Source organism: Thrips palmi, unplaced genomic scaffold (assembly GCF_012932325.1).
Source record: "Thrips palmi isolate BJ-2018 unplaced genomic scaffold, TpBJ-2018v1 HiC_scaffold_18, whole genome shotgun sequence".
In the NCBI taxonomy this organism is placed as follows: domain Eukaryota; kingdom Metazoa; phylum Arthropoda; class Insecta; order Thysanoptera; family Thripidae; genus Thrips; species Thrips palmi.
This window is the reverse complement of record NW_023144627.1, coordinates 13,251,468-13,273,944: the sequence shown is the minus strand read 5'-3', so window position 1 is coordinate 13,273,944 and position 22,477 is coordinate 13,251,468. Positions and strand designations below refer to the sequence as shown.

Below are 22,477 nucleotides of genomic sequence, written 5' to 3'. Positions count from 1 at the left end.
CACGGTGGGGGCGGGGCGGGGTGGAGGCCGACAGGGGCCGAGCAGCCACCAATTGGCTTCCTGCACTCGGTGGCTTCGCCACGGCACCGTTGCATGTCACGACCTTGACACTGAAGTAGCCAGCGTTTTCCTCGTTGGAGGTACCGCTGTCTGTCTGTCTGTCTGTCTGTCTGTCTGTCTGTCTGTCTGTCTGTCTATCTGTCTGTCTGTCTGTCTATCTGTCCGTCTGTCCGTCTGCCCGTCCGTCCGTCCGTCTGCCTGTCCACCAGGGCGTGGGTGGACCGAAGCACACCGGCGCTAAATGGCAGGCAGAGAGCCTCGTGTAAAATGCATGGGTCCGCTCGAAAAAGGGGAGCAGCATGGTTTTACCTTTACCCGGGCTGCCGCTGCCTGGTGGCGTCAGCGCGTCGCAGGGACACGAGGCAGCGCGTCCGCAAGGCGCTAATGCTCGCTGTATAACGCAATGCGATCGCAACGTCCAAACCGTGACCGACACACAAAAAAAAAAATCTTGCCCGCAGCCGGAAATAAGCGTTCCGAAGCTTTTCCAAGTATAGCACCTCCTTGAAAAGACTGTGCTGCGAGCTGTGATGTTGTACGGGGGCGTCCATGATGCTCTTTAAATTGTACGTGGTGCTCCTTGATCTTAATTTATCAGTGTGTGTCCGCGACTGTGACGTTATGGAAATCGAGAAAAGAGTCAAAACTAACGGCGAGGCTGTCGGTGACGTCATCGCTGTCGTCATTCTTTGCGCGGTTGCCGCGGTCGCGCCCCCATCACCGCCAAACTCTGCTTCTCCTTCTTCTCCTTCTCCGCGCGCCCTTTTTGCTTTGTCCCTGGCGCCCTCTGTGCCCGTCCCGGCCCGTCCCGGCCCGTCCCGGCATTGTCGCGCATCCGGCCGCCTTTTTGCCGGCCTCGATGGCCGGCAGCGGGAGCGTCACCGGGACCGTCACCGGGACCGTCACCACGGCGTCGTCGCCGCCGCGCCGTCACCGGGACCAGACGAGGTCACTGAATCCCTTTGCGACCAAAACAAAGGGCATGAATGCGCGCGCGTTCGGCTTTCGGGGGTTACTAGGGCGGGGCGGGGCGGGGCGGGGCGAAGGCGCCTCGAAGGGCCGCGGGCCGCGCCTAGGGCCGGGGGGTGGGAGAAGCGCGGTGAACCCTCGCCGCCACGCCCCGCCACGCCCCGCCACGCCCCGCCACGCCCCGCCACGACAACCTTTGCAACGCCCGGCCCGGGCGCCCGCCCCAGCCCGCCCTGCGCCGTGGCTCCCCGCTCCGTTGAAAAGTAGATTCCATGATCCATCAGTTGGAGCACGGCGCTCGGCGCGGAGCTCAAAATTGCGGGGCGACAATTGAAAGTCAAATCAGGGGACTGCGGACTCTACCTGGCGGGGAGCCACGCACCGCGCACCCACCGTGGTGATCTTTGGTGTCAAAAACCCCTCAGCCTTGTGTGTTAAATAGCTTGGGAGCACCAGCCTCTCAAAGTTGGTGAAAAAAATGGATAGTTTTTCTAAACTTTCCGTCTCGCAAAGGCCAGCGCTCGGGCGGCGCGGTGACGCACGTGCTCGCCGCGGTCCCGTTTACCCCCACTCCCCTTGTCTTTCATTATCATCGTTATGCAAGGACTCATCTGTCCGGCTCCGGGAGACAAAAGACATTCGCCCGGGCCTGCAATAAACTGCGTCTCGGGTGGCCTTGTGCGCTGTGCGCGGGGCGTGGCGGGGCGGGGCGGGCGGGGTTGCGCTGGAGGTGGTGATAAAACCGAAATGAGTGTCCTGCTATTCAAACGGCACGAGGCTTGGACCCGATGAGGGTGGGCGTCGCTGCCATGCCGCCTTGCAGCGTTCGTCCTTCTCGCTGGCCTTGCCGGGGCCTTGCCGGGGCCTTGCCGGGGCCTTGCCGCCTTCGAGTTCCGGGTATGCCTTTCTCGGACCCCTCGCCCCTCGACTGCTCTCACTGGATGCCGGGGAAGAACGCTCGCAATCGTACCCTCGAATCGCAACAGCTGGAAATGGCAACCTTAAAATCGTGTTCAAATAATAACCAATTGAACCGGCCGCTCCTAGAGGTAGTCAGGGTCGTACCCGAAGAAGGGTCGTACCCGAAGAAGGGTCGTACCCGAAGAAGGGTCGTACCCGAAGAAGGGTCGTACCCGAAGAAGGGTCGTACTCTTCGGGTCGCGCCCTAAGGGCCGTACCCCTAAATCATCCACCACCCAGTCAATACGGGCCCGTCACGTCCAACTGTGACAGCCGTCCACCGCGCTCTCTCTCTCTCTCTCTCTCTCTCTCTCTCTCTCTCTCTCTCTCTCTCTCTCTCTCTCTCTCTCTCTCTCTCTCTCTCTCTCTCTCTCTGCCACTGGAAATGAAACGTCGCGAACGATTTGCCATCAGAGGCAACGGGTGGGGCAAGTCCCCTGTGAGCCTCGGACGAGGGGGGGGGGGCTTGTCACGCGCTGGAGCGGCCCTCTGCGTGCCCTCCACCACCTCCTCCTGGACGCAGTGCCTTCTTGGAAAGGAGGGGGAAAAGACAATTCGCAGTCTCAGTCATTTTCTCTTTACCTCCGTCGCTGGCATTGCTCCACGTCCTGCACGTGCTAAGTGTCCCCCCCCCCCCCCCCCCCCCCCCCCCCCCCGAGGCCGGATGCTGTCTTACAGTGAATCTCCACCGTGCACCACCCGACGAAAGCCTTTACTAACCTGGTTTCTTTCCCGTTGCAGATTGAAGACGCGATGCTCATGTTCGACAAGCAGACCAACAGGCACCGAGGTGAGTCACATTTGTTTTTATTTTCGGTCGACGGGACTTTGAAAAATACGGCCTCGGCCAGCTTCTGCCGCGGGATGGCCTCGACCACGGCCTCGACCACGGCCTCGACCACGGCCTCGACCACGGCCTCGACCACGGCCTCGACCACGGCCTCGACCACGGCCACCTCCACGGCCTCGACCACGGCCTCGACCACGGCCTCGACCACGGCCTCCTCCACGGCCTCGACCACGGCCTCGACCACGGCCTCGACCACGGCCTCCTCCACGGCCTCGACCACGGCCTCGACCACGGCCTCGACCACGGCCTCGACCACGGCCTCGACCACGGCCTCCTCCACGGCCACGGCCACACACCCCTTCCAGTCCAGACAAAGAGGCAATGTTGCACGTTGAAGAGGCCGACGTTACTGTCCGGGCCGCAGCCCATGTAATGAAGGGCTGCAATTTGTGAGGGGGGGGGCTCCCTTCGCGGGGCTTTGCGCGGAGACTTACAGCGGGGAGGGGCGTTTGGGGCGACCCCCGCGTTAGGCCGTGACACCGGCGAGAGTAGTGACTCTGGGAAAGCCTGGGCCGGGACACAAGGACACAAGCAGACAGGCCGCAAGGACATGAGCAGGATACGGGAAGGCCACGAGGATCTAGATTGATACAGATTTACTCGGTAGAGAAGGGGTCGCCTATCCGCATTCCCGGCCTTTTCAACTCGTCCAGCGTCTGGTTTTTAAGCTCCCTTCCCGTTCTTCGGCTGCCCTCGGCTCCTAGTCCGCGGCTGGGTTCGCCTCCCGGACGTCTCCGAGAGTCCGCGGCTGTCCATTAGCCTGAGTGACAGGGCGGCGCGCGTCGCGAGGGTGGGGTGGCGTACCGCGGGGCGTACCGCGGGGCGTACCGCGGGGCGTACCGCGGGGCGTACCGCGGGGCGTACCGCAGGGCGTACCGCGGGGCGTTCCATGGTTCCCTCATCGCTGTGACCTCGTGACCAGGCGCGGTGACCCCCCGGGCAGCGCCGCGGGGGCTGCAGGGAAGGGAGGCGGCTGTCTGGCGTTCCATTCAATACCGGGCGAGCGTGGCGCCAGGCACGGCGCCTGGGGGCCCCAGGCGGGGTGGGGGCCTCCCCCCTCCCCCTTCGTCTGCTTATTCGGCTTCGTTACCTTTCGGGCTGAAGCCTGAACCGCTCCCTGTCACGGCGAGCGCGCTTTCCGAACCATCCCCGACAGGGCGGCCGAAGGGCCCCACGCTACGCCCCTGCTACGCCCCTGCTACGCCGTGCGCGTGGGGCGTGCGGGCCCAACGGGCCAACCCCCCATGCGTGTGTGCGTCTGTCTGTCCGCCTGTCTGTCCACCTGTTCATCTCGTCTGTCTGTTTCCGTAAAGTCGAGTGTGCGTCCCTTCCCCTTCCCGTTCGTGTTATAAGGAGATAGTCGAGTTGGATCGCAAACAGGGGGCCGGGGTTGTGTCTGTCCGACAAGGAAAGGGGGGGGGGAGAGAAAGAGAGAGGAGAGAGAGAGAGAGAGAGAGAGAGAGAGAGAGAGAGAGAGAGAGAGAGAGAGAGAGACGCGCTCGATCTCCTCAGAAAGCACGTCGTCGTCCTCGTGATGCGCTCCTTTTTTTCCCCCGCAGGAAACGTCGAGGTTGGCGTCGGGAAATTAAATTTTCACTGTTGGCCGAAACGCCGCGTCGCGCCGCGCCCCGCAGAGAGCCTCGATGCGGCTTTTTGACACAGCGTGCGATATCGCGTCGTCGGAAGGAAAGGGGAAGGGGACGCCACTGCTAGCAGTGACCTCTTTCAGTCATGGAATAACTTTTTTTGTTGTTGTTGTTGGTGCTCCTGTCCTTCCCCCTATTATTTTTGTATTTTTCTTTGCCAATGGAGGACCGCTCCCTGCCCGCCCGCCTGCCTGGCCTGTCGGCAGCGCCGGGCAGCGCGGCGGTGGGAACATCGCCTGTCGAGGCGAGTCCAAGTCCTTTCCTGTGCACCCCAAAAATTCACGCATCAATAACTTGTTCATTTTTACTGTCCCGTTGCTTTTCTTTCGAAAAAAAAAGTCTCCAAAATGATATCAACTCATCACAAATTTAGTTCATTTTCTTCGCGAAGACCCTTTGACCCATTTCAGTCCAATGTTTATTGAACGTTTTCATTCTCAAAAGAAGGGGAGCTTTAGTCAAATCAATTTTTTTTATTTGGGAGTAAAACAAGGCGGTGCGGGGCATGCCGCCATAGAACCTCGTCCCTCCTCCTTGCGGCGAAAAGTCGTGAGTCCTTCCGATTGTGCTGCATCACGTTTAATTTGGCAGGCTGTAAACTGCCCCGTCCCCGTCGCCCTGGATCGCAATACGCCCCCATGATCCATCACACGCGGTGCCCCCGGCCAGACATGGCCGTACACCGCACACCGCGCCTTTTTGCTTTCCTAGAACGTCTAGTCTTCTTCCTTTTGTGTCTTTTTTTCTTTTTTTGCGCGGTTTCTGGTTTTAAGCGGCTGACGCTGGAGCACCGCACGCTCACACACTCACTCTCGGACACACACACACACACACTCACACAGGCGCCCTATTCTATGCTCTGCAATTAAGTCGGTCTGGTTCTGCAGTTTTTCCGCATCCCCTACACTGCGCCCCACTTTTAATTTTTGTCTAGATTTTCCCCGCACGCTTTTTTTTATATTTTCCTTCACTTTTTCCTCCTTTTTCTCTCTTTTTCGAACCGTGTCTCCGCGGAATGCACTATGCGCAGCGCGTATATATAAAAGTATGAAAAGCCGTAACCTGACCGTAAAAACGTCAGAAGCAGGATTTGGCGGCGGTGTGTCTCTGCTGCGCCTCGACGCACGCCGCCACTGCACTGCCTGATGGTCTAGAGCCGCCTGCCACGCGCCTGTCGTGGCCGCGCTCGTGTGTGTGTGCGTGTGCGTGTGCGTGTGTGTGTGTGTGTGTGTGTGTGTGTGTGTGTGTGTGTGTGTGTGTGTGTGTGTGTGTTATTGGACATAAAAGGGATCGCCCGCCCCCTTTCCAGCGCGGTGCGCTGCACTACTCGTCAATGACATCACACTTCGACCGGGCCGGCCGGCCAGCCAGCCAGCTTCCCGCAAAGCCACCGCGGTGCGTCGAATTATGCCCCCATGGGCCACGCCCCCTCGCCCCTCCCCCTCTTTCCCTGACCGCCCCCTACTCCCCCGCGCGCCGCCCCCGCGAGAGCCGCCCCACGGCCCGTAACTGTGCCCCCTGGGGGCAGCGCGGGACAGCGCGCGAGGCTGCTGACCGTTGGTGTGTGTGTGTGAGTGTAAATGGGAGTGTGAGTGAGTGAGCACGTGTGTGTGAGGGGGAGGGGTGGGGGGCGTTCACTTGGTGGCATCCCTTCCTACGTGGCCCGCCGTTTACCTTTTAAATTATTGGACGCGGTAAACTTGTGCCGGCGTGCGGTCTTGCGTGCGAGCGTGCTAGTGCACCCGCTACTAGCGGTGTGGTGGCACCCGCTTCCCCCACCCGGGCAACTCCACTATACTTCTATATACCGGGTAATTCGCTTTCCGAGGACGACCCGCGCGTTACCCGAAATGCATGCACTGTACCTCGCGCGGCCCCCCACCCCCTCCCTTTCCATTTAATCAAGATCTAGCAGTGGCGGTGCGGAAGGGGTGGGGGGAGGGGGGAAGGCGACGCGTGGATTTGTTTTGATCCGACTGCAGAGGAACTTGTATTGCACGGCGCCCCAAGGTGCCCGGCGTCGCCCGGGCCACGCGGGAGCCCCGCCGGGGGTTCGATTGGAATCAATACTATAGTCCCCGCCCCGCCCCGCCCCGCCCCGCCCCGCCACGCCCGCCGTCCTGCCCGGAAACTTCCCCAACAGACTCGAATCAACTTCTTGTCTTATCGCGCGGCCCTGCTGGCTCCACCCTGACTGCCCTGCCTGGCACCACCCCCTCAACCCCATCATTTTTCCGGTGGGGCCCGGCCGAGCCCCGCCGCCGGGACGAGCCAACACAGCCACGAATTAGCCAATTCGGCCCTTCCCCCCCCCCTCTTCCCGCGAGCAATCCGACGACGTCCGCGGCTCCGCGGCCTCGCGGCCCGTCCATCGCGTGCCGACCGGAGGTGGCCTGGTAGGTGTTCCGGACGCCGGTTCCGCCGCGGCGCGCCGGCCGCCCTCAGATCAACTATTTATGTCCGCGGCGGTGTCCTCAACCAGATCAAGCCGTCCGCCGGCCTTGGATTGAAGCATCAATCAGTCATGGCCTCGATCGAATCTCGAAGTACAGCCCTGCCGAGCTGCGCCGAGCCGGGCCGGGCCGGGCCGTGCCGTGCCGAGCCGTGCCGGGCCGCCACACGCGACCAGCTGACGGGGCCGTACGATACATCACGCGCTAAGTCCGGAGCACTCCTTGATGTCACATTACACGACCCTGTTTTGTCTTCTGCGGCCCTTCCAAGGCCAGGCCCCTCCCCCTCCCCTGCCCCTCCCAGCCCTGCGCGTCTTACAGGCTGATCCTTTCAGGGACGGATGTCCGCGTCGCCATGGTAACCGCGACGCTCTAAGTGGGTCTTTCGTTAGTCATGAGCTTCCCCCGGTCCGGGCCTTTTCGCCCTCGACCCCCCCCCCCCCCCCCCATTCCCCAGGCCGACAGTGGCAGAGGTGGCTCGGCCTGGTTGAGTCCGCGGTCGCCATGGCGACGGGCGGCTCTCTCCGGTTGAGTCCGCGGTCGCCATGGCGACGGGCGGCTCTCTCCGGTTGAGTCCGCGGTCGCCATGGCGACGCGGGACTCTCCGGTTGAGTCCGCGGTCGCCATGGCGACGGGGCTCTCCGGTTGAGGCCGTTTGGGCAAGTAAAGTACCCATTACGGCGTGCTGGCCGTGCTGGCCGTGCTGGCCGGGCTGCCCGGGCCGGCCACGTGCGAGGCAGAACAATGCAGGCCTGCCGACAGGCGGACAGACCGGGCCATTGTAACTGGCGGCGTGGCGCGCGAACATACGGCGCTCTCTCCGGCGGCGCGGCGCGACGGTGTGCAGTACGTTTTGTGGCTTACTACGCGCCCCGCATGCTGAGTCCGGGCGAGCGGACGGGCAGGCAGACAGACAGGCAGACGGCGCGACACTGCGATGAGTAGGACTGGAGGGAAAGAGGTCACGGAAATAATTGGGTCCTCAAATTCGACGACTGTTTCGGCCGCGGAATGTTTTTTTCGTGTTGGTTGGCTGCACTGCCGGGCGGCACTAACGGCCTGATTGATTCTTATTATTCGGTTGGTAAGACTGCCTTCCCGGGCTTTTTAATGCGACGCCGGAATTAGCCCCCGCGCAATGGCGCCCCAGGGTGTGCTCCGGAAACCGAGAGGCGGCGCCTCGCTCTGTCTCTGTCGCACTCGTGGGGCGGGCCCTGCGGGTGCGAGAGAGACAGAGCGACCGACTTGAGGCGCTCGCCCGCTACACTGCTGCAGCGCGGGCGCGGCGCTTCCCTCCAAAAAAAAGGCTGAAAACAACAAAAACAAACACAAACAAGGAAATAATTATTATTGGCAGCCGTGCGCGGGAGAAGTGGAAATGGGCGGGCGTTCGTTATTTGCAGAAAACAAAACTAGCGCGCTGGGCGGGGCGGGGCGGGGCGGCACACGATGAGAATCGGAAAGAGAGGGAGAGGAAAAGAGATTTCCGCAGCACTCGCTTGTTAGGACGCGCCTGCACTGCTTAATAGCTTTAACAATTACCGTTTGCCGGGAATTATCCGGACCGTGTTATTGATTTTGGCGCGATTTATTCCACTGTGCGGTGGCCGGGCCGGCCGCTGCGCCGCTCTGTCTCTCTCGCACGCGTCGGGACGCGCCGCGAGTGCGAGTGAGAGAGCGAGAGAGGTTGCTGGCTGCCGGGCCGCATGTGGCTGGCTCTATGCATACATCTGCGCCCCCACGGCCGGTCGGCCGCCCCCGCCCGCGGCTGGCTGCTCGGCCTGGCTGCCTGGCTGGCTGCCTGGCTGGCTGCCTGGCTGGCTGCCTGGCTGGCTGCAGCTTAATGGCTCCGTGTCGGAATTAGTTCCAGATCTCAATAATTGCGCCTAGGCTATTATGCCGCATAGGGACTATCGTCCTTCACTGCGACGGCCGTGACCATTGTGCGGCCGTCCCCACGGCTGGCTGCAGCACGGCCACGCCCGCCAGAGAGAGACAGAGAGAGACAGACACAAAAACCGCAGCGAACGGGTTCAAATTTCGATTCCGGGGGCTCCGGGCCGCGGAGGAGTGGCTCCGTCTCTCTCGCACCCGCACGGGCCCTGCACCGCCCCCACGAGTGCGAGAGAGACGGGGCGACGAGAGCGCTCCGCAGGTCGGTTTCATCGCTGGAACCCCGCCATCGCATTTCCCGCGCAAACTTTTAATGAAACGCTTGGCGAGGCGGGGCTAAGGTGAGCGGCGCCTTGTGTAGGGCTGCCCTAATGCCCAGATCTCTCTCTCTCCCTCTCTGCCTCTCTCTCTCTCTCTCTCCCTCCCTCTCTCCCTCTCTCTCTCTCTCTCTCTCTCTCTCTCTCTCTCTCTCTCTCTCTCTCTCTCCCATGAGTGCAGCGGGGCGAGTGCGACGCTTCCGCGAGCCACACTCTGCAGCTTGGCCCTTTGGCCCCTGCAATGGAGAGGCTAGGCAGTGCCGCCGAGCACAGCTGTCGCAGGGTTTGCCTACCCGCCAGGCGCTCGCACCACCTCTTTTGCTCCTCCTCCTCTCTTCTTCTTCTTCTTCTTCTTCTTCTCTTCTTCTTCTTCTCTTCTTCTTCTCCTCCATCTTCTCCATCTTCTCCATCTTCTCCATCTTCTCCCCCTCCCCCCCCTCCCCCCGGGCCGCGGCATGCAAGGAGGGGCTGGGCCGCGATTTCCCTGCCCGATAATGGGTGTTTGTATGCTTGGGCGCCGCAAAGGCCCTTGCTGTCCGAGGCCTGGCCGGGGCCTGGCCGAGGCCCGTCCGGGAAAGGACTCTGGGCGAGAGCGGTATGCGCGCGCCGAGGCCGAAGCGGCGAGGCGGGCCAGGCCTGGTCGGTCACGGGCCGTAATGGATCGCCGGTTAATCCCGGGTTATATACCGGGATGCCGGGTCGGTAAGCTGGAGGGAGGAGAATGGCGTGGCGGCGGGGGACTTGAGGGTGAAGGGGTGTAAGAGTGAACGGACGCCGGAGAGAGAGAGGGAGAGAGAGAGAGAGAAGGGCCCGCTGGCTGGATTTACGGGGAAATATCGGTCCCCCGACCTGGAAATAGGAAATGCCCGCCGCCGCCACGGGCCGTGGCTGCAGTGCCCCCTCCGGCCAACCAGTCCGCCGGTCCTTACGCCTCTCGCCACCAGAGCGCGCCACCGGCCGCCCCTTATTCTTCGATCCCAAATGGCCGTGCCGTTTCCTGTAGATTTCCGGGATTTCGGCCTCGTGAAATCGACCTTCAAATCCGCTCGGCCGGCCGGGCCGAGTTATGGCGCGCGCGCACCAATTTTCCCCTGGCTGCGCGTCTCTCTCTCTCTCTCTCTCTCTCTCTCTCTCTCTCTCTCTCTCTCTCTCTCTCTCTCTCTCTCTCTCTCTCTCTCTCTCTCTCTCTCTCTCTCTCTCTCCTGCCCCGTGAGTGCGAGAGGGACAGTCTGGCGCCAAATGAGTCGTGGCGTGCTGGCGTTGTAACTCACGGCAAGCCGTTCCCAGCGCGACCTTGTCCGCCGGATTACGCCACTGCGAAACAAAAACAACACCCCGAAAAAAACATAAACAAAAACGAGCGTCGTTCGGCTTTTGTTCGCCGGGCAGCCGGCAGACTGCACTGTAACGCACTGCTTTACGGCGAGCCGCGAGGACGCGAGTCGACGGAACCTGCGAAAATCTGTTTTACGGTGCTTTTTGTCCCTTTTTGTCGCTCGCTGTGTGCGCCTGTCCGCCCGGCAGACGGCAAGGAACGAAAATAGAAAACAGAGAGAATAACGACGAGACGTTGAATTTGGAAAGCAACAGCTGGTTGAGCCTGCAGTGTAGGCGACAGCACTGCAGTGCCCCGCAGGCGTCCGAGGCAACCTAAGCGACAACGCTATTTGGTTGGGGGCGGGTTGGGGGCCGGGGTACAGTCTCATCAGGACGATCAAGAGCGCCACCAGGCCACCCCCACCAGATGTTATTGCCCGACAGCTATCTGATGTTCGTCCTGAGACTACTTGATGGTTCGAGCGGGCCGCACAGTGGGCCAGAAGACCGGCGCAGGCGGCCAAAACTCTAGACGCGTTTTGAGCTCCAGAGTCGCTAAGCAGGCCTCGAACCGAGCGTGTGACCCCACCAATGGATTCCTCGTTCGGAGAGCAATCCATTGGTGGGGTCACACGTTCAGTTCGAGGCCTGCTTAGCGACTCTGGAGCTCAAAACGCGTCTAGAGTTTTGTCCGCCTGCGCCGGTCTTCTGGCCCACTGTGTGCCGGGCAAGCGTCCCCCGCCTCCGAGTCTCAGCCCGTCTTTTCTGCTGGCAGGCCCGGAAATGAAAAGACTGACGGCCGCTCGGTCATGTTTCGCAAAGTGTCGGAGGGGGACACTTTCGCAACGTCACAAAGTTTTTGTCTGTCGGCCGGCGGCAGCGCGGTGCAGCGGTGGCCGTAATTAGAAAAGGGCGTCACTACCAAACGTCTCCTTTGATCACGTATATTTTTTTATCGGGTTTTCTTCGGGTTTTTTTCATTTTTTTTGCGTCTCCATGTCCGCGTTGCGTCGGCCCTTTCTACCCGTTTTGGTCCAGTCATGTTGACGTCATTTCTCTGCGGGTTCGGCGCGGCGCGGCGAGCAGGGCCGATATTCGGGGAGGACCGGCCACACCTGCGACATCGAGCGGCTCTCTCTCTCTCCCTCAGCCGGGACCCGCGGCCCGAAGAAGCGAAAAAGCGAGGCGACGCCTTGTCAACATCCCGAACCGATAGAGCGAGCGCGCCTTCCGATGGCATTGCGTCTTATCTGCCCTGCAGTGCAGGAGCATGACCTCGAGGATGATCCAAGCCCGCCCCCCCCTTTCTATCTCTCTTCCTCTTCCCCGTTCAACCCCAACTTGTCCCCCTGACAAACTGAGGGCCAGGTCAACTCGGAGGTAACTCGGGGGTAACTCAGAGGTGACTCGGGGGTAACTCGGGGGTAACTCAAGGGGAAGTCGGGGGTAACTCGGGGGTAACTCAAGGGGAAGTCGGGAGGAACTCGGGGGGAAGTCGGGGGGAACTCAGGGGCAAGTCGGGGGAAAATCGGGGGGGAAATCGGGGGGAACTCGGGGGCAAGTCGGGGGGAACTCAGGGGTAACTCGGGGGCAAGTCGGGGGGAACTTGATCGACTCGCCCAAAAACTAGAAATACGCTCCAAACTAGCACCGTTGCCTTTGTCTCGTTGCCCCGATTCTAAAAGTGCCCCTACTTGCCCCTCTAGCTCAGCGGTTCCCAACCTTGGGGTCGCGACCCCAAATGGGGTCGCGAAAAAATTTTGAGGGGTCGCGGCGAGGTGGCTGGGGTCGCCTGGGGTCGCGGTGGTTTCCCGGCTGGCCCACACGCCGAGCACTGGCTGCTTAAATGCCGCAAAGTTGATCAAAACGGTCACAAATGTGTGTAAAAGATCGTGTTTTGGGTCGACTTTAAGCATCCACTGCTTCTGATCCGAGGCGGTAAATCGCCCTCCCTCAACGGGCAATTGGTCTTTGGACCTTCCTTTTGCATGCCTTTGTTACGGAGTGCAATTATCTGCCTCAGTTTGGAAGCAGTACTGCCGCAAAGTTGGTCTAAACAGTCACAAATGTCTGTGAAAAATCGTGTTTTGGGCCGACTTTAAGCATCCACTGCGTCTGATCCGAGGCGGTAAATCGTCCTCCGTCAACGGGCAATTGGTCTTTAGACCTTTCTTTAGCATGCCTTTGTTACGGAGTGCGATTATCTGCCTTAGTTTGGGAGCAGTTTTGCCGCAAAGTTGATCAAAACGGTCACAAATGTCTGAAAAATCGTGTTTTGATCAACTTTGTGGCAAAACTGCTCCCAAACTAAGGCAAATAATCGCACTCCGTAACAAAGGCATGCTAAAGGAAGGTCTAAAGACCAATTGCCCGTTGACGGAGGACGATTTACCGCCTCGGATCAGACGCAGTGGATGCTTAAAGTCGGCCCAAAACACGATTTTTCAGACATTTGTGACCGTTTTGATCAACTTTGCGGCAAAACTGCTCCCAAACTAAGGCAGATAATCGCACTCCGTAACAAAGGCATGCAAAAGGAAGGTCCAAAGACCAATTGCCCGTTGAGGGAGGGCGATTTACCGCCTCGGATCAGAAGCAGTGGATGCTTAAAGTCGACCCAAAACACGATCTTTTACACACATTTGTGACCGTTTTGATCAACTTTGCGGCATTTAAGCAGCCAGTGATCGGCGTGTGGGCCAGCCGGGAAACCACCGCGACCCCAGGCGACCCCAGCCACCTCGCCGCGACCCCTCAAAATTTTTTCGCGACCCCATTTGGGGTCGCGACCCCAAGGTTGGGAACCGCTGAGCTAGAGGGGCAAGTAGGGGCACTTTTAGAATCGGGGCAACGAGACAAAGGCAACGGTGCTAGTTTGGAGCGTATTTCTAGTGTTTGGGCGGGTCGATCAAGTTCCCCCCGACTTGCCCCCGAGTTACCCCTGAGTTCCCCCCGACTTGCCCCCGAGTTCCCCCCGAGTTCCCCCCGAGTTCCCCCGACTTGCCCCTGAGTTCCCCCCGACTTCCCCCCGAGTTCCCCCCGACTTCCCCCCGAGTTCCCCCCGACTTCCCCCCGACTTCCCCTTGAGTTACCCCCGAGTTACCCCCGAGTTACCCCTGAGTTACCCCCGAGTTGACCTGGCCCTCAGTTTGTCAGGGGTCCGCCGCTGCCGCCGCTAAAACCATCTTCTTCTCAAATTCCCTGACGCTCCGTGTTGTGAGCTGTGACGTGGCAAACCGAAGGAGGGAGCGAGAGGCATTCACGGCGAGGTCGGCATGACGGCTAGAAAGGGGGAGGGGGGGGGGGCCTCCTGACATGCCGAGAAGCCAAACACAACCCGTCCGTCTGTCCGTCCGTCTGTCCGCCCGTCCGCCTTCGTGACGCCGCGCCGCGCCGCCGATGCAGGACCCCCTCCCACACACTGGCACCCCCGGGTCAGCTTACGGCCCCGCAGTGCCGCCAGTGCACGTCAGTTTGGTGCCCGGATCTGGCCCGGATCTGGCTGGATCTGGCGTGAGCGGCCCAGATTTCTCGCTCCGCGAACTGATTGGGCCCTTGTCACATTGGTGGAGGCATTTTTTGCGTGGCGGTGTGCCTTTTCGCGGCTCGGCCACTTGCTGGGGTGTGATGCTCGGACTCCCACACTGTGATGGGAATCGGCCAATCCGGACGCGGCGCATACATCACTGGTGTGACGTTTCAATATAGCCGGCCGGCTACTTCGCCACGAGCGAGTGGGTCTGGATCGGCAGCGGGCAGAACGAGGTTCCAAGTCAATGTGGCGGACTAGCGCGCCTGCGGGGTAGGCCGCCCAGCGCGCCCAGCGCGCCCGCGTCCGGCGGGCTGGCCTAGCCTCGCGACGACAGGCGCGCTGCGACGCCAGCGCGTCCGGCGGGCTGGCCTAGCCTCGCGACGACAGGCGCGCTGCGACGCCAGCGCGTCCGGCGGGCTGGCCTAGCCTCGCGACGACAGGCGCGCTGCGACGCCAGCGCGTCCGGCGGGCTGGCCTAGCCTCGCGACGACAGGCGCGCTGCGACGCCAGCGCGTCCGGCGGGCTGGCCTAGCCTCGCGACGACAGGCGCGCTGCGACGCCAGCGCGTCCGGCGGGCTGGCCTAGCCTCGCGACGACAGGCGCGCTGCGACGCCAGCGCGTCCGGCGGGCTGGCCTAGCCTCGCGACGACAGGCGCGCTGCGACGCCAGCGCGTCCGGCGGGCTGGCCTAGCCTCGCGACGACAGGCGCGCTGCGACGCCAGCGCGTCCGGCGGGCTGGCCTAGCCTCGCGACGACAGGCGCGCTGCGACGCCAGCGCGTCGGCGGGCTGGCCTAGCCTCGCGACGACAGGCGCGCTGCGACGCCAGCGCTGCCGGCGCGCCCGCGGCCGCCCGCGGAAGCAATGGCTGGTAAAGGACAGTGAGGGATGGGAATAAAGATTGCGGAAAGTGGATCGGGGTAAGTGGACGGGCCACGTGGAGTGGCGCTGGGCCGCGCTGGCCCACTGGCGCGCACATCGGAACACAAGCGCTTTCTGCGCCATTTCCCCGTGAGACTGCGGCCTACATCTGCGAGATCGGCCCATCAGGACGCAGAGTCGCGTATCCTTTGGCGCGGCCGGCCGCAGTTGCGGCGCTGTGGCGGACTGCGAGGCTGGGAGGCCGGAGAGCTGCAAAATCCAGTGGGGTGGCCATTCTTTCTGCTCCTTTATGCCAGCGCGGTGGCCGTGGAGCCGCCAACTTTGTCATACCGTCCTTCAGGCGGGGCGGGGCGAGGTGGGGCGGGGCGGGGTGGGGCGGGGCGGGGCGGGCTGTCGTCATCGGCACTGATTCTCCTCCTACCACTCCCTCCTCCTCCTCTAGGTGAGGAGCTCCACAGTCCCCCGCCAGGCCGAGACCCTTAGCAGACACTTGAGGTGCCTAGCCTTTCCCAGGGCCTAAGGGTCTGCAAAGGTCTGGAGGGCGTGGCGGGGCGTGGCGGGGCGTGGCGGGGCGTGGCGGCTCCTAGCGTCGGCAGGGAGGTGGGAGCTCTAGAGTGCTGGCAGGGAGAGCCAGCACCATTCCTCTTGTACCCACCGTGGCAGGGCGTGGTGGGGCGTGGCGGGGCGTGGCGGGGCGGGGCGTTTGCACCTGCCCCCGAGCTCTCGGAGCTCTCGCAACCGCGCAACCGCTTGCACCGACTCCATTGTCGACCTTCCCGGACGTTATTGTGTGCGGGACGGCGACGCGGCGTTTGGCACCCCGCTTTACGGACGAAATCTCGCGAGTACAAAGTAGCATTTCTCTGGCGACTGCGGCGCGCGCGCACGCGGAACTCTCTGGCTTCTTTTTTGGTTGCCTCTCTCCCCTCGGCCTCTCGGTGGTGCGAGCGAGACGAACGCACACTCTCTTTTCTCGCCGTGGCTTTTGCCAGTCCTTTTGAGCTCCGCGCTCCGCCTGGCTGGCTGCCTGCGCTGCCTGCGCTGCCTCTGCCGCCCCTCTCGAGATCCGACGCACTTCCCGGACATCCCTAGGTAATTGATGAACGAGCCACGACCCTGGTCTGGCCTGGCCGGGCCGTGGCTGCGCGCTACGCGGCCTGGCGGGGCGGGGCGGAGCACCCACTGGACCCTACACCGCTAATTACCCCTACCCCCACATTTTACCCCCGCCCCCTGCATTTTACTGTACCGCCGCCCCTCGTCGTCTCGCCCGCCTGCCTCTCCTCTTGCACCACGCTGACTGCTCGCGGGGCGGCCTTCGGGGGAACTCGCGCCCAAGCCTCTCCGTCGCACTCAAACACAACATCGGGCCACCCGTGGTGGTGCGAGAGAGACAGGTGGGCTTCGTTTTGTGGATCCCCCCCCCCTCTCTCTCTCTCTCTCTCTCTCTCTCTCTCTCTCTCTCTCTCTCTCTCTCAGCTTGGCTCTGTCCGCCCGTTTCAATTACCAGGGTGATAATCACCTTGCGAACCCGAAGGGGCAGTTCGGTGATACAATACGGGGCGGTGGCATTTCGGGCCGGACACGGTCAGGGGGTGCTTCATCATGGATAACGCACTGATTATACCACTGCATTCCGTCGGCGGGGCCCTCAAACAATATGTTTCCACGGCGGCCGCCCCACCCCGCCCCACCCCACCCTTTAGGCGTTCCATTTCAACTGACCTTTCTGCTATCTGCAATATTGATGGCCCCTGCCCGCCATTGCTAGCAGAGCTCGCAGGGCTGGCGGGGCTCGCAGAGCTCCGAGGGGGTGGGGGGGGGGCAAACGGCCCTCGCAGGAGAGAGAGCGGCCGGCGCGGCCCGGCGTGGGAGGGAGAGGGGGTATTAGATAGCTCAGTGCAATCTTACTGCACACACTAGAGGATGCCCCGTTTTCTTTTCGGACCTCCCCCTTTCTCCCCCTCCTGCCCGGCCCGGCTGCCCGGCCCGGCTGCCCCGGCTTGGCGGAGGGTCGGTGGGTCGGTCCATAGCGAGCCGCCAACAACGTGTTCTCGAGTTGTCCAGTTGTCTCGGCATTCCCCACCGCGCCGGCCCGGCCCTGGAATCTCGCAACGGCCATGCCGCGGATGTTCCTCATGCCGGGGTCTCGGCTTGCTTGGCGTGCGCCGGGACGTCGCCTCTCGAACGTCACATTGGATGGCGGACACATTGTTCTCCGTGTGCTAACCCGTTGTTTCCTTTTGTTTCAGGTGAGTGTTTGGAAAAACCGTGACGATGGCGGACTGGTCGCCGCCGGGTGAGTTTCTCAGTTGACAGGGAGACTCTGCCTGGGCGTCCACCGTGAAAAAAAAAGTGTAAACTCCACGCTCCTCCGCGAAATCCGAGACTGTGCCACTGTAAGCAGCTTGTGCCAGACGTTTTTTGTTTTGTTTTTGGCGGGACGGGTGGCAGCAGCACGAAGCCGGAGTTAGTTTACCTCGATTCTTTTTTCCCGCCAAGGTTGCGAGTCGAAAGTCATCGCAGGCAGCGGGGCGTCGCGTGGCCCGGCGGGGCGGGGCCGGGAACCTTCGCTGGAGTTTCTGAAGCACAGCATAGATATCTGTAAGGGCGCTCAAGGGATCACGACCGGGCGCCCCGCCCCGCCCCGCCCCGCCCCGCCCCGCCTCGCCCCGCCCCGCCAACTTGGACTTGAAGGCGGCCCTTCGTTCAGGGCGCGGTGCAGTGTGGGCGAGGTGCGTGCCACGGAGCGATTCCAAAGAGTCGTTTCGTCGCTCTGTCTCTCTCGCACCGCCTCGGGCCGCTCCGTGAGAGTGACAGAGACAGAGCGACTCTCTTCGGGATCAGCCAGGTGTCTCCGCGACCCACTACCCCGCTTCGCGTCGCCGCCGCCCGCGGAACGCAGGGTAGGCCGTCCCGGCAGACACCAGCGCGCGCGGGTTGCCTGCCTCCACGGCGCTGACCCACGGATGGATCCACCCATGCACATAAGTCAGTCAATTTGATTTCGTGCTGCTGGAGCGGTGACCAAGCTCTCTTCTTGCTTGGCTCTCTTCCGGCTGAAATTACGTATACACCCCCTTCCCACAGTCACCGCAAACACCCACCCATGAACACACACACGCAAAAACACACGCGCGCACACCGTTAACCCATCGCCTGTGACGTTGTTGGCTCGCACCTCTGCAGTACTGGACTGCCGCTCCGCCATTCTCTTTTCGGAACCACACACTCACACCCGCTCACGCGCCCACGCGGCCAGTGCAGAGACAGGCGGGGAGGAGTGGGCGGGGGCGTGTCTATAATCCAGGAGAATTGATCCTGCACTGCCTCGGGGAAACGTAGCGAAGTCACGGCATGTCTAACGGCCTGCCGTCGGGCAGCCGCTGCAGACGCACTCGCTTCCCGCCCGCTCACAATCCAGGTGCTGCTATTTTTTTGGCAGTGAGCACAGAGCGCGCTGCCCCCTCCCCCCCCCCTCGAGGGGGCAGGCGTGCCTGGCTGGGCTATCTGGTTGCAGCAGCGCCCTCGAGACCCCTCTATATGCTTTTGTCGGAAAGAGGTATGCGAGAGCCTGGAAAGGGATAGGACGGGCTGCCGTGGAGAGAATCGGCGCCAAAGAGGACGCTTAACAAAAAATGAGGGTTTTTTCACACGAAGAAAAAGTCCCTTTTCAGCAAAAAACTTTTTTTTTTTTTTTTTTTTTTTTTTGCTTTTTTGCACTTTTAGAGTTGTTGCCAAAAAAAAAGAAAAACCTCGCGCTCTTTTTGTGCACTAAATTCAGAAACATTTTACCGAATGGCGGTGGCTCAGGCACGTACCCGCCGCCGGCACCCATCAACCCAAACTGGTTCCGCCCCTAACTTACAAGCCTCAAATGAGTCCCGCTTTTACGAGGGACTGCCCTCCTAAAAATCTTTTGCACTTTACGGTGCCGCGGCAGCATTGGCAGCACCATCACCGCCGCAGCCGCCACCTCCACCCTCAAAAAATTATTTCCTTCTCGAAATAAGACTAACCGCCTCGCCTCCTCCCGCCCTACTCCTGCCCCAATATTTGTGCAAGTGACACATGTCCCTGGGCCCGGCCCGCCGGCCCGCGTCGCTGCTGCCGCTCGGCCGACTTGAAATTGAAATTACAAACTTTTTTCTCCTCCACTCCTGGCTCGCTGGCGCAGGGGCCGCGCGGTGTGTCCCCCTCACTGTTTACGTATTATGCTGTGCAGGCCCTGCGCTGGGACAAAGTTTAACCTCCTCGACACGGAGTTATGCGTACAGTTTATGCCTGGACGCCGTTAAAGGGGTGGGGGAGGGACGGGGGGGGAGGGGGGAGGGGGGGGGACGCCGGAAGTCATAAGCGCACCTAATAACGCCGGGAACCTCTCGACTTGTTCTAAAATATACGCCACCCAGTTCCGCACCCGGCGGCCCATGCGTAGAGCGCGTAGAGAGGTGGGCGTGGGTGAGACCTCGGCTCTGAAATTCGTTGACGCGCTCCGCTCTGTGCGAAACAATACCGCAGCCCGGGCCGAGGCTGGCCGAGGCCGAGGGGCGCCAGCGGTTTGTTTGTCGCGCTGATGAGAAACTTTTCCGCGCCTTTTGTCACTGCCCGTCAATATTTCACGACCCCGTTTCACGCAGTTAATTTGTGGGTCCACTTTGTGTGTGTGTGTGTGTGTGTGTGTGTGTGTGTGTGTGTGTGTGTGTCCTCCCTCTCGCGTGCACCGCGTGCGCTCCAGACGCGCACGCTCCAAAACCATCCCGACGACGAATTTCAAATCACGCTCATAAGCGAGGACCCCTTTTCTTTTGCGGCCCCTCGCGCCGAAATCTGCGCAAGAAAATGCGAATTCGCGAGCTACTTTTGGCCGGGCCAGGGGGTATAGGCGGGCCTCGCGCGCGCGGGGCGGACAACTTTGGGCTTAGCGGCTCCAGACAGGGTTCCAAGGACCAGTTCCAGCTCCAGCAGCTGAGCAGCAGGGTCGTTTTTGTTGGGGCGCATCTGTTTTGCGGCCGGGCGGATGGTGTGGGACGAGGACGAGGATGAGCGCGTGGGGGAGAGGGAGAGAGGGGCGGGGGAGAGAGGGGAAGAGGGGCGGGGGAGAGAGGCAGAGAGGGGGCGGGGGAGAGAGGCAGAGAGGGGCGGGGGAGAGAGAGAGGAAGGTGTGGCCAAGGAGGGCAGACGCCTCGATAAGACTTTACGGTTTGCAGCTGGCATCGGTGTTTGTTCATTAAATTTAATGCGAGTGGTTGAGGCCCGGATGGCCCCCACGGCGACTTAGACCCCCGCGGGGCGGGGCGAGGTGGGGTGGGGCGCCGTTGGTGTCCCCAACCAGGGAGGCGGCAAGAAAGTAATGTGACAGAAATACGAACTTGCGCTGCTCGGCCCGCCTTGCACCTCCTCGAGTCCTTCCACCAGCTTTAGCTGCTTTAGCTGCTTTAGCTGCCCGTATAGTCCGACCCAACCCGCCAAGCAGGTGGCTGCCCCGGCTGCCCCGCCATTACGCACAACGCACGTAGCAGCGCGCTTTGTCATAAATTTCTCATCTCTCTCTCCTCCCCTTCCGTCCTTTTTGCGTGCCGCGTGTTGCCGCGTGTTTCGCACGCGACGGCCAGGCACGGCTTAGAGCTCGCTGCTTGCCCCACGCACAACACCGCAAACTTTTGGCCGGAATGTCTTTGGTTCAAGGACACGTTTGTACGGAAATGAAGAAAGTGAGTCGGCCGGGCCGCGCGGCTGGGCCACCAACTCGGCGGTGCTGATGTACGAATGGACTGTGTATTCAACAGCCTTTGAAAGGACCGCCAGCCCCGCGCTCCAGGCCTGCCAACAATGCGGACAACTTTGTCGCCCTGGTAACTGTGTGTGTGTGGGTGTGTGTGTGAGCCGACGCAAACTTGGCCGAATATTACAGAATTCGTCTCGTCCATTGTCGCCGCTGCCTCCAGGGAGGGTCTGCCCGCCCCTCCGCCTGTCCCAGCCTGCCCGGCCCGCACCCACCATTGTCGCTATTGTTACCACCACTGCCATTTTGCGTGTGTGCTTTTTGCACCAGCCAGGTCTGACACCCGAAAAAACGAAAACAGGAAAAACACACCCTTTTTTTTTGTGTGGGATCGAAAGTGGATCCGCTGTGTGCAGTGTACCTGCAGTATCTGACCTCACCGCGCCACACAACACATAGCGTGAGAGGAAGCAATTCCTTCCAAGACCCTCCCCCACCCTCCCCTCCCACTGCAGGCCCCCGCCCCTCCTCGCTCTATTTATCTTGTTGACGATGATGATGTCCCAGAAATACAGTCGCTGCAGGCAGAATGTAAAATGCTGAGACTCTGATCTTGCCTGCGATGCAAGTTACTGCACTGATCTGCTCTGGGTGGGGGCGCTACAAGCAATTGTCTGGTTACACAAGTGCCGCTACGCAAACCAGTTGGCCTGCCGGAGGGTCGGAAGGGGGTGGGAAGGGGGTGGGGGCGTTGGAGCGCAACGTGCAGGCAAGTAGTCGAGACACTAGGTGAACTAAGGACGGCAGGGTCGCCGCGCGGAGAGCTAAGAGTTGTTGTTCGGTAACTCGGAGGTAGGGGAGGAACCAGGAGGGGGCGGGGGACGCGAACCCAGGGACGGGGTGTAGCAACTTGTGTCATTTAGATCGCGAATTAGATTAAATGTCATGAAGTCTCCCTTCGCCTCTGTCTCTGTTTTCTGTCTCCGTCCCTCCCTAACGCCTGTCTCTGTCGCTCCCGCTGCAGATTGGGGGACATTCAAGAGCGAGGGTCAGCGACTTTTCCTCGCAAAGTTTTGGGTCAAGCAGTTTTGCAGGCAGAGTGAAAGAGAGAGACGGCGACTCAAAACGGAGGCGCGGAGGAGAGAAGACGGCAGGGCGCACTCGTCTGCTTCGTTTTGGTGCGAGTACGCGGCGACGCGGCGACGCGGCTACGCACCGGGGCTGCATTCATAAAAGAAGAGGCAGTGTTGTTGTGGCAGGACGTGCAGTGCAAAGTCGACTCTCCCTGTTGTCGACCCCGTTTGCTTTGTAAGATGCGACTTTGGCTTTATGCAGACACGGCTGGGCTTTGCAGCGGGGGAGCGGGGCGGCGGCTGGGGGGTGGTTGTGAGCACAGGCCCCTCTTTCCAAACAGCCTGGGTACCGCCGCAGCGCCGCGCACCACCCTTTCTTTATCTTCCTCTTCGTCCCTCAACTCTTATACCTCCTCGCCAGAGTCGCCAGTCCCTCCGTCTTCGCATTATCGGAGAATGCGGTGCCGTCCGCAGCAGTGCGAGGCTATGGAATCAACTTTTCGTATGGCACTTTAAACGCGAGCGGCAAAATAAATGTTCAAAATCGATTACAGCAGTGGTCTACCCAGTTCGCGGCTAGGTTCTAAGCCGCCAGAAATCGCCACCAGGTCGCGCTGGCATTTCCTGGCATGCAGACCGCCCCCGCTGACGCGCCCATCCGTGCGAAACTATAATCACCCTCTCTGCCTCGCACCCCTGCGCGCCACTTCATACAACTGCACAAATTGAAACGTAACTGCGAATTCATCGGGCGCGTCCCCACCGCGGTGCACCGCCCCTGCGGCCCTCCGAGCCCTCCCCT

At 61.4% G+C, this 22,477-nt stretch overlaps 1 protein-coding gene across 7 annotated transcripts in view; it reads left to right on the top strand.

Moving 5' to 3' along the window:
* Nucleotides 1-22,477, top strand: part of LOC117645294 (RNA-binding protein Musashi homolog Rbp6) — a 310,020-nt gene that overhangs the window by 251,272 nt on the left and 36,271 nt on the right. For all 7 annotated transcript variants that reach the window (XM_034385367.1, XM_034385362.1, XM_034385366.1 and 4 more), the window contains one exon: nt 2,731-2,779. In XM_034385367.1, the coding sequence (XP_034241258.1) occupies nt 2,731-2,779 (49 nt within the window). The remainder of the gene's footprint in view (nt 1-2,730; nt 2,780-22,477) is intronic.